At 53.7% G+C, this 10,515-nt stretch overlaps 1 protein-coding gene across 6 annotated transcripts; it reads right to left on the bottom strand.

The window, feature by feature from the left end:
* Positions 1–33: 33 nt before the first annotated feature.
* NDST2 (N-deacetylase and N-sulfotransferase 2) lies at positions 34–9,938 on the bottom strand. 6 transcript variants are annotated; one of them, XM_063670460.1, is made up of 15 exons: positions 9,571–9,938; positions 8,902–9,001; positions 5,498–6,838; positions 5,222–5,309; positions 4,771–4,925; positions 4,403–4,588; positions 4,014–4,142; positions 3,700–3,882; positions 2,884–2,980; positions 2,012–2,135; positions 1,695–1,869; positions 1,317–1,487; positions 1,100–1,209; positions 802–904; positions 34–693 (listed from the first exon to the last, which is right to left on the bottom strand). In XM_063670460.1, exons 3-15 carry the CDS (start codon positions 6,500–6,502, stop codon positions 568–570), a joined length of 2,652 nt encoding a protein of 883 aa, XP_063526530.1. In that variant the 5' UTR covers positions 6,503–6,838; positions 8,902–9,001; positions 9,571–9,938; the 3' UTR covers positions 34–567. The 6 variants fall into 6 exon arrangements, with proteins under 6 accessions (XP_063526530.1, XP_054293284.1, XP_063526528.1 ...); XM_054437309.2 differs by having other exon boundaries at positions 8,769–9,001; positions 9,571–9,932; XM_054437310.2 differs by having other exon boundaries at positions 649–693; positions 1,137–1,209; positions 5,498–6,834; positions 8,898–9,001; positions 9,571–9,933.
* Positions 9,939–10,515: the final 577 nt, after the last annotated feature.

The raw sequence follows: 10,515 nt of genomic DNA, 5'->3' as shown, positions 1-10,515 counted from the left end.
GGTTTTTCCCACTCCAGGGAGGCAGACAAAACAGAAAAATAAGGATGTTTATTAAGGACATTTCTAGCCCACAGCTAGGGCTCATACTTAGCTCTGTGAGCCACTGTCCGACCTCATCCCCATTCAATGTGAATGACATTAGGGAGGCCGGGCCACAGGTAGATCCCACTGCCTGGCTAAAGGGGCCATAGCAAGGGGTCCCTCCCATGCAAGGGGTCTCTCCCATAGCCAGGTATAGATAGATACACTGCTGTGGATGAAGAGGGAAATCTCACTGGACTAATACATTCCCCTACACCCTGCTTGGACCCTTTCATTCCTCCCCACCTCCCAAGATGATGGGTCAAAGGTACCTAGTACTATTATGTGGGGTACCAAAGGAAGCCCCTTTATTTGCCCCAGAACTATGGGAAAAGGATACCCTTCCCTTCTCAGCCATCTCAGGCCTGGGGGCTACTGAGGTAGAGGGGGAGGGGCCAGGCCACTCTAATCCCCCTTGTGGGCCCTGCTCTCAACCTGCCCCTTAGGGAAGCAGGGGGCATTTTGCTGGTACGGGAGGCTGGGACATCAGCCCAGACTGGAATGCTGCAGTTCTTCCCGAAGCCATGAGGGCACTGGCTGTCCAAGCCGGCTCAGCAGCTTCGACAACTCCAAATTATGGTTCCGGAAAAAATCCATAAGGAAAAGACGGGACTGACAGGAGAAAATGAAGGCAGAAATGGTAAGAAGTGGGACACTAGAGGGACACAGAATCAGATCCTGGAAGTGGAGAGGGATTCCCCTGCCCCTGGCTTTACTTACCTCAGTGTCCATATCTGGATACCTCCGGCCTTTGCTCCGGCCTAGACAGCGAGTCTTACCACCTTCAAGTCCCTGGCACCAAAATCCCTTATCGTCATCAAACCTGCTCAACAGGAAGAGGCCATGAGGTGGCAGGGAAAAGAGAAACTCAAGTTCCATAAATGCACAATGCCCCTCACTGCCCACAGGGACATGTCTCTCCTTGTGAGACAGAGTAAATCTATGTCTCTAACAGACATGGTCAACCTGCTTCCCCATTTCCCATACAGTACTCCGCCCCTGGGTCATGCTCTCCCACCTGAGGGTCCGTGTGTAGTTCAGAAAGGGTGTGATACCCAGGAACTTCTGGATGCTCTCCATTGAGGCTGCTGGGTTGGTACGCAGCTCTTGCCCATCCACAATCAGCAACTAAAGGGACAGGGATGTGGTTCCCTCTATATTCCTAAGAAGCCTCTGGGCTGAAGGGAAGAAGAGGGGAAGGGGAACCCCACTGAGGGCTCTTGTGGGGATTATACCTGTCCAGAGGGGTAGTAAGTCAGCCAGCGTTGTAGATGGGTAGAATAGTAGCCAGGGACAAGACAGCGGTTCTGCAGGGAGCGTAGTGCCAGAGGGGTCTGGGAGGAGGCTGAAATCACCTGATAGAAGGTATAGTTCAGAGCAACTGGGTCTCCATGGGCTCGCTGATGCTGAAGGACAAAGAGAAGGAAGGTGAAGGACTGGTGATTTGACAGTATTCTGCCCTTACGCTTGGTCTGGTGACAGACAGCACAGCATGGGTACCCGTCCCCAAGGCACTAGTTAAGTTTCTCTACCCTCACTCCTTTCTCCCTCTCTAGCAGTCACTGTCCCCTCCCACCAACCTTTAGCCTGTGTGTCCCTAGCTTCAGGCAGACCTGGTACCAGGAGTAGGCCCTGTCAGCAGGGTTGGTGAGCACTGTGATGATCTTGGCTCGTGGCAGGAGGGCAGCCCCCCGCCGTGGTACAACCTCTGAGTCAAAGTAGGTGGCACTTTTTTCAAACAGGAAATCAGTGCTGGCATTGGAAGGAACAGGGAAGAAATCCATGTACCTAGAAAGTATCACAGAAGAGAGAAGCAGAAAAATATGCAGAGTGAAGTGACCAGAAGTCTGTGCTGAGGGAAGCTGGAATGGGGTATTTTGGGGGAAGGGAGTGTTGCTCTGAGAAACATTCAAATGGGGCCCAGTCTCACCAGTCAATACCCTTGTGGTAATTAGGGCCGTTGAAGAACTGAATCTCCTCAAATGTGCTGGGGCTAGGGAAGCTGCTAGTTACAGCTGGGTGCAGGCTCAGGAAGAAGTGAATAGCTGTAGTCCCTAAATGGGAGAGAAAGACCAGGCCATTGTGGGAGGGAAGCCAGCTCAACAGCATAAGCTTGAAGGAAGTGAAAAAATAACCACTCTGGGTAGGAAAATCCCCTATAGCCAAACTACAATGATAGGAGGCAAGTCTGAGAGAGGCCTAGGGAAGGGCTAAACCAGTGGTTCTCTGCTTTAACTGCAACAGAATGACTTGTGGATCTTGTAAAAACACCACAGATGATTCTGATATACAACCAGGGTCAGGAATCACTGCCTCAAGAGACTGGATCAATGAGGGGTGGGTATAAAAGGAGTTCCTTTTTTTCTCTCTTAAAAATTCAAATTAAGCCCGGGTGCGGTGGCTCATGCCTGTAATCCCAGCACTTTGGGAGGCCAAGGCAGGCAGATCACTTGAGGTCAGGAGTTCGAAACCAGGCTGGCCAACATGGTGAAACCCCGTCTCTACTAAAAATACAAAAATTAGCCAGGCGTGGTGGCACCTGCCTGTAATCCCAGCTACTGGGGAAGCTGAGCAGAATTGCCTGAACCCGGGAGGTGGAGGTTGTAGTGAGCTGAGATTGTGCCACTGCGCTCCAGCCTGGGCGAAGAAGTAAGACTCTTATCTCAAAAAAAAAAAAATTTTATTAAAATTAAAAATACTTTTTTCATTCCTGTGATTACCTGGAGAGAGAAGAGAGTTCCCTGACAAAAGGATCCTTTGGGTTTACGGCAGGGCAAGAGAAGTTAGCTAAGGATACTTCACCTGTTTTCTGGGGTCCCACAATGAGGAACTTCGGGAGACGATCACAGGTTTTCTCCTTGGACCAGATATCTTTGTGCCTCTTGTCATCACAGGGATTCTGAAGCCAGGGCCAATAATCAGATAAGGCCTAGTATTTTTTTTTTTTTTTTTTTGAGACGGAGTTTCGTTCTTGTTGCCCAGGCTGGAGTGCAATGCATGATCTCGGCTCACTGCAACCTCCGCCTCCTGGATTCAAGCAATTCTCCTGCCTCAGCCTTCTGAGTAGCTGGGATTATAGGCATGTGCCACCATGTCCAGCTAATTTTGTGTTTTTAGTAGAGATGGGGTTTCTCCAAGTTGGTCAGGTTGGTCTCAAACTCCTGACCTCAGGTGATCTGCCTGCCTCGGCCTCCCAGAGTGCTGGGATTACAGGCATGAGCCACCGTGCCTGGCCTGGCCTAGTCTTTTCTTAAACCCCCACCCCGGCTGGGCGCAGTGGCTCACATATGTAATCCCAGCACTTTGGGAGGCTGCGGCGGGCGGATCACCTGCAGTCAGGAGTTCGAGACCAGCCTGGCCAACATGGTGAAACCTGTCTCTACTAAAAATACAAAAAATTAACTGGGCGTGGTGGTGGGTGCGTGTAATCCCAGCTATTGGGGAGGCTGAGGCAGGAGAATCGCTTGAACCTGGGAGGTGGAGGTTGCAATGAGCAGAGATTGTGCCATTGTACTCTAGCTTGGGTGACAGAGCGAGATTCTGTCTCAAAAACAACAACAACAACAACAAACACCCCACCCCTATCATGTCTCTCATCAGACTGAGCTCCACCTTTACCTGCCAAAGGGGGCTTCGCTCCTGAGGGAAAAGTTCAAAGTACTTCTGTGCAAGCGGGACAGGAGGAAGGGTCTGTAGGCGCAGCCGTGTCCAACACTGGAGGAAGCGCACCAAGCTCTCAAAGGTGTACAGGCCCAGCCGGTCATTTCCATAATTGGACAGATGGGTCATAAAGATGCTGATCTGTAAGGGGGTACCTGCATGTCAGATATGGAGAGCCTACCCCACCTCTGAATTAGCCTTGGTGAGTAAAGGTCCCAGCCTGCAAACACCTTGGCTCTCCAATCTTCTAGCCCTTCCTCTCAGCACCTTACCGGATTAAGCAGCACCGTCAGAAAGAGCTCTCCACCTCGGATGCTCCGGTCTAGTTCACGAGAGCCTCCAGGATACTCATTATAGAAGATTGTGTGAGTGAAGAGGCCACATGTCTGCCGGGGCAGCACCTGGAGGGAAAAGAAAAAACAGATGAGATTTGAAAGATAGAATGAGAAGTAGATGTAGGACACTGGGATTTATAGAGGACTGAGTCTGAAGTTATAGCAATGAAGCTCTTACTGAGGGTGTTAAAATTTCTTCACCTTTCTACCCCCAATTATGCACCCCCATACTTGGACTGGCAGTTGATAGAGAACATAGGTCAATGCATGTTGAAAGCTGTCTAAATGTGAGCGTTTGATTCAAGCCTGTATTGGGAGTCCCTTACCATAATGCCATTGTGAATGAAGCCACGGCGGTAGCGGGCAGGGCGGAGATGGGGATACTCCTCAGTGCTGGTCACCTGGATGCCCCACACGGATTTCCAGGCCTCATAGAGCTGCGTGTGGATGGGGTACACGCCCGAGTGGTGGGGGGCCACGGCATACCCCAGGTCCGTGGGAATCCCATGCTCCTGGAAATGGCATAGACTTTCACCAGGACCTGGTGAGGTTTGGGGAGTAGAGGGTAAAGAGGGTGGGGAAGCCTCCAAATAAAGAAAAATGCAAAGGATAGGAAAAGGGTAGCCCATTAGGGGAAGGTAGAAAAGGAAGCATGGCTGGGAGAAAGTATGGGGAAGAGATCCAAGGGTCTCACCAGAGCAAACTGTTTGTTGAGCCTCATCTGGTCAGCCAGCACGGAGCGATTGTGGAACAGGTGTGGCTGCATGTGGCTCCACATGTGGGGGAACCACCAGAACTCTTTGCGGTGCTTCAGCAGCATGTCGTCCCCTGCATCCTCCTCCTCTGTCCCTATGACCACACGCTGACCACTGACCACAGCCAGTCAGCCCCTGTTCCCTCCTTTATTTTGTAACAACACTGATCACCTTCCATCCCTGATCCTTGCCTAAGACTTTCTATTTGCCCCACTGCCAACTTGCCATCCAGCCACCCATGCGAACCTAAATTCATGCCCACCACTAGCTCCTCATAGCAGTCTGACCCCAAACCTTGACCCTTTTCTCCAACTTGTCTGCCCAGGGAGGTGGACAGTGAAGGGACAGGTCAAGCTATGATATGCCAAAGGAGTAGGGGAATAAGCTCACCAGTATGATAGAACTTGCCCGAGAAGCCCAAGTTGAAGGTGAAGTTGGGAACTAAGGTCCTGAGTTTGTTCTGGGTGGTCAACAGAGCCTGGGAAGAGTAGCAGGGACAAGAGAAATCAGGAGAGCAGACTGAACAGGAAATACATGAGAAGTAGCATTCTTCCTGCCTGGAAAGGCAGGGAGTGTACCTATGACAAGCTCAGAATCAAGGAAGGGAGTCTGACAGGCCAGAGTGTGAATAGCTTCTAAGAAAAAGATTTAAGTAACAAGACTGACCTCAACATCAGCCACCTTCATGCGGGTCCCTTCCTTGCCCACAAAGATGTCATCGATGTCTACCAAGATGTAGCGGTCAAGGTCCAGGCAGAGGCGCTTGCCAGTGAGGTATGCAACAGCGTCAACGAAGATAAGTTTGTGGAGCCAGAAGGAAAGGCCATGACCAAAGAGCACCCGCTGGATGCCATCATGAAGCCCCAGGTCCTGTACCACAGTGGGAAGCCGGGCCCGACGAAGAACTGGTCCTGGCACTGGGGGCTCAGCTGGCCGAAGGCTGGCAAGAAGCACTGGTTCATATGTACTATGATTGGATTGGAAGATGGTCCAGTCATCACCAGGCAGTGGCCCTGGTTCTAGGCGGCTGGGGCGTGTGAGATGCAGTAGCGGGGCAGAAGGATTCACTTGGTAGTCCCGGAGCCCCAAGTTTGAGTGTAAAAAAAGGGGAAAGCCCTTGAGCTGGGCACTCAGTAGGCTGTGCTCGTGGGCTCGGAAAAAGCCAATGATGCCCACACCATACTCCACGCAGTACCGGTCTAGCAGTTCCCGACTCCAGGCATCCAGGTTGACATACTTGAGCAGGTTCTCATAAATGACCAAGACATAGCGGCCATGGGTATTATCAGTCAATGTGGGCATGTCCCCTCGGCCAGGTGCCAACTCAGTGCTATAACGAAAACGACTAGACTCCAGGATGGCCACAATTTCCTGCCCCAGCTGTGAGTATGCACTCTCCACAAACACAAGGACCACGGGTTCAGTTCGAGCTGTCTCTGGAGGCCTGGGGGGCCGAGGTGGAACTGGAGGCCGTGCAGGGCCAGGACCAGCTGCCCCACCGCTGCTGCAGTCTCCCAAGGGCAGGGGCAAGGGTTCCTTGGCCTTAGGGCTGGTGGACACATAATAAGCCAGGAAGCCCATGGAGCCCAGGCTGAAAGCGATCAGCAGCAGTATGAGGCGGTGCAGTTCCAGCTGCCGAGCTGGGCGTACCACCTTCCACAACTGGAGCATGGCGGGGGGAGGAAGGGAGGGAGGAATGGGGGCCACCTCAGGGGATGGGAGGTAGGAGTTCTATAGGCTAGGACTGTCTTGGAAGGGTACAAGGATAGGAAAATAGGGGACAGGGATTCCCTCGGGGAGTTTTTGAGGTGGAGACGAGTCCCCTTAGCATAGGGTAGGGGAGGTAGAAGGGGAAGCAGGGGGCAACTATACAGAGTCCACTAGTCTCAGGTCACCATGGCCCCCTGGCCCATGGCTTCAGGCTGCAAATCTTGCCAGGCTCTCCCCTTGGCCCTGGCTGAGCGCCTCACATCAAAGGTCAGCAAAGTTCAATCTCTTCCTCTCTACCTGTAAGACAGAGAAATCAGTGGGTTACTCCTCCCTCTGAAATTGTCATTAATCCATTCTCCTCCCCATCCCATCTCTCTTACCTCCTGCTTACTGGATAATCTGTTCTCAAAAAAAAAAAAAAAAGTTTCCTGTAGGAGAATCTACAAGCTGAGTCCTATACCTTAGCTTCACAGCTTGTTCCCTTTCCCTTTCTTAGAATACCCAAATGAACGTCCAAATTCTCCTCTCTAAGCAAAGCTCAGAGATGGAGCAGTATATGCAAATGATAGAAAGGAACAAATCTCCCATCAACAAGAGGCTAAATATCCTAGGAGGCTATAAACAGGCCCGCTCTGAAAGGAGTTCCTAGCCCATGACTGAGCAGCTGGCAGCCAGCAACAGCTCTGATCTTTCTGTGAGCAAGGGATGGAAAGCCCCAGAAGTCTTCAGAAGTCCCATGCTCCAACGAAATATCAGATAAGGAACTCATGAGTCTGTTAATCTTCCTCATCAATCAAACCCAATATCACAGCCAACAGCGTTAACGAACTTGCAGTCAGGTGGACACTATGGTGGGGGAGTTCAAAAGGAAAGAGCAATCCTCATGATAGGTAATCATTCTACCAGTTTCCAAACCCAGAACTCAGGGACTCCCTTACCCGTTGCTTGTGAAACATTACCTGCCCCTGACCTTCACCTCAACTTTGCCAGTCAGGAGATAAAAATGTAACCCCTGAGCAGGCCACACACTGGGTGTTGAGAAAAGCCATACAGCTGAGTCCACTCTACTTCTCCTTCCTAACTTAGCCTAAGTGGTTCTACAACCCTATTCCTAAACAGCTCAGAAGAGTCCCTGAGCTAGCCTGGAGAGACATGAGGTATTGAGTCCAGTTACACAAACAGAACAACTTGAGTAAGGACTGGATGACAGAGAGCAACAGGAGCTTAAGTCACATCCAACCAATGACAGAAGGAAAGAGGACAGTGTGATCAGAAAACAGTTTTAAGGAGGTCTAATTTTGGGGATCTCTTTTATTATTTTTAGATGGAGTCTTGCTCTGTCACCCAGGATACAGTGTGCTGGTGTGATCATAGCCTACTGCAGCCTCAAACTCCTGGGCTCAAGTGATCCTCCCACCTCAGCCTCCCATGTAGCTGGGACTACAGCTTTGCACCACCATGTCCTACTAATTTTTAATTTTTGTTAGAGATGGGGGTCTTGTTATGTTGCCCAGGCTGGTCTTGAACTCCTGGGGTCAGACAATCCTCCGGCCTCAGCCTCCTGAGTCTGTTCTTTTTCTTAAATCGACTGCTTCTGTAAGCTTTATTGTCACTATCCCCACTCAGCCTCCTTGTAAGGCTGGCAATCCCTCTCTACCACCCACCCCCAAACACACACATCTCAGGGGTGATAAGGCAGAGCCGAGGTCCTTCAGAATTGACAGAGATGATTTAAAAACAGTTCAGGACAGGTGTGGTGCCTCATGCCTGTAATTCCAGCACTGTGAAAGGCTGAGGTGGGTGATCACTTGAGGTCAGGAGTTCGAGACCAGCCTGGCCAACATGGTGGAACCCCGTCTCTACTAAAAATACAAAAATTAGATGGGCATGGTGGTGGGCGCCTGTAGTCCCAGCTACTCAGGAGGCTGAGGCAGGAGAATCACTTGAACCTGGGAGGCGGAAATTGCAGTGAGCTGAGATTGTGCCACTGTACTCCAGCCTGGGTGACAGAGCGAGACTCCGGCTCAAAAAAAAAAAAAAAAAAAACAGTTCAGCTTTGGCCTAGGTAAAACGACACGAGAAGAGAGCTGGGGGAGAGGATCAAAATGGTGACGGGAAGGGGTGAATGCTAAGAATTTGATGCAACTTTAGAGAAAACATTGTAGTGAGGAGGTCACTGACGGGAAGCTGATAATCAGGGTGTATTACCCCGTATTTGAGAACTTACAACTTGCCAGCCATTCTTCTAAGAGCTTCACATATATTTAATCTTCACACCAGCCCTAAGAGGTAGGGAAAAGGTACATGCTCCATTATCCCCATTTCACATATGAGTAACTCAGAGAAGCTTAGAAACTTGCCCAGGATCACACAGCTCAGTTGGTGGGAGTGCTGGGATTCGACGTCAGGCCTGTCAAGCTCCAGAGCCGCGTTCTTAGCCGCTGCATTTTAGCTTCATACCTGGAAGCAGCAGCAAGGTTTAGGGAAGGGGCGCCGGGAGCGCCGCAGGCCGGATCAGTGAACACTGAGGGCCAGCAGGGCTGGGCTGGGAGGGGTGGGTGTGGGCGGGAGGTCTCTGAGGACGGCGAACCCAGACGGGGGCCGGGCCCGGGTTTGGGGAGGCCGGGACGGCCGGAGCAGCGGCGCGGAAGCTGCGGGCGCCGAGGGGGCCCGGGGCTGGCGGGTGGAGGGGCCCCGCCGAGAGGAGACGGGGGCACAGGTGGACGCGAAGAGCGCACCGGATGTGGGACACCAAAGGGGAAGGGGCCACGGGCGCGCGGCGGCGACTCCGGGGTGACATCGAGACAGCCTCTGGGCTGGGAGAGCCCTGCGGGAAGAAGGGAGCCCGCCCGGTCCGGAGGGGAGCGAGGCGGTTCTGAGGGAGGCCGGCGGAAAGGACCCGGGGCGCGGCGCACGCTGGGCCGCCCGGGACGACCCCGCGGGTGGTGATGGTGGCAACATCCAGGGGAGTCTGTTGGGGGGGCCTGAGCGCGACCGTGGGCGGGGGGGTCTCCTCAGGGGCTGCTCACCCGGAGGACTGGGCGGCGTCCCCGCTGTCCCCGGGCTCCGCCGCGTCCCGGGGCTGCCCGGCTTCCCTGCTTTCGGGGCCACGGGCCGCGTCGCGGCTGCTCCGCCATCTCCGAGCGAACGCTCTGCCGCAGCCTGGCCCAACCACCGCTCCCACCGGGGGAGGCGGCGCGCCGCCGCTGGTGGCACCCGCTCGGATCCACCGGCTCCGGCCCTAGCAGCCGCGCGACCTGGGTGCCGGGAAATCAAGCGGCCCTCCGCAGTGCCGGGCCGAGCCGCGGCCTCCGAGACGGCGGGCTCCGCGCCCCGCCCGCGGAAGCGCACCCCCTCCTCCCCGCGCGATGGCACCGCCGGCCGAGCGTCGGGGACCACGACTTCGGAGCAGGGGCGGGCTCAGGCCTGGGCTCATCCACTCAGCCCCGCGGAGGGGGAGCCGGACCGGCCCACTCGGGGGAGGAGAGGGGAAGAGGCGGAGCGGCCTAACCGGAGCCGGGACCAGGGGCGGGGAGAGGCCCTCAGCCGGCTCCCAGGGAGGGCACTCACCCTCCCTCCCCGCCTCGCCTCCACAGCACCGAGCGCTGGTTGGAAGCTGTTTATGAGGAAGTTTTTTTTTTTTTTTTTTTGAGACGGAGTCTCACTCTGTCGCCTGGGCTGGAGTGCAGTGGCGCGACCTCAGCTCACTGCAACCTCCCCCTCCCAGGTTCAAGCGATTCTCCTGCCTCAGCCTTCCGAATGGCTGGGATTACAGGCGCCCGCCACTATGCCCAGCTAAATTTTTTGTATTTTTTAGTAGAGACGGGGTTTCACCATGTTAGCCAGGCTGGTCTCGAACTCCTGACCTCGTGATTCGCCCGTCTCGGGCTCCCAAAGTACTGGGATTACAGGCATGAGGAAGTTTTATTCTCAAAAGGACCCAAAGGGAGTAGGAGGAGGTACTCTCTCCAACC

Source organism: Pongo pygmaeus, chromosome 8 (assembly GCF_028885625.2).
Source record: "Pongo pygmaeus isolate AG05252 chromosome 8, NHGRI_mPonPyg2-v2.0_pri, whole genome shotgun sequence".
Taxonomy (NCBI): domain Eukaryota; kingdom Metazoa; phylum Chordata; class Mammalia; order Primates; family Hominidae; genus Pongo; species Pongo pygmaeus.
This window is presented reverse-complemented; position numbering and strand designations above follow the sequence as displayed.

Coding starts and splice junctions, on each gene's coding strand:
- NDST2 (XM_063670458.1), bottom strand. CDS start 6,502: ATGCTCCAGTTGTGGAAGGTGGTACGCCCAGCTCGGCAGCTGGAACTG. Junction 5,310..5,497: donor TGAAGGTGGCTGATGTTGAG/GTCAGTCTTGTT, acceptor TACTCTTCCCAG/GCTCTGTTGACCACCCAGAA. Junction 4,926..5,221: donor GGGCAAGTTCTATCATACTG/GTGAGCTTATTC, acceptor GTGTGGTCATAG/GGACAGAGGAGGAGGATGCA.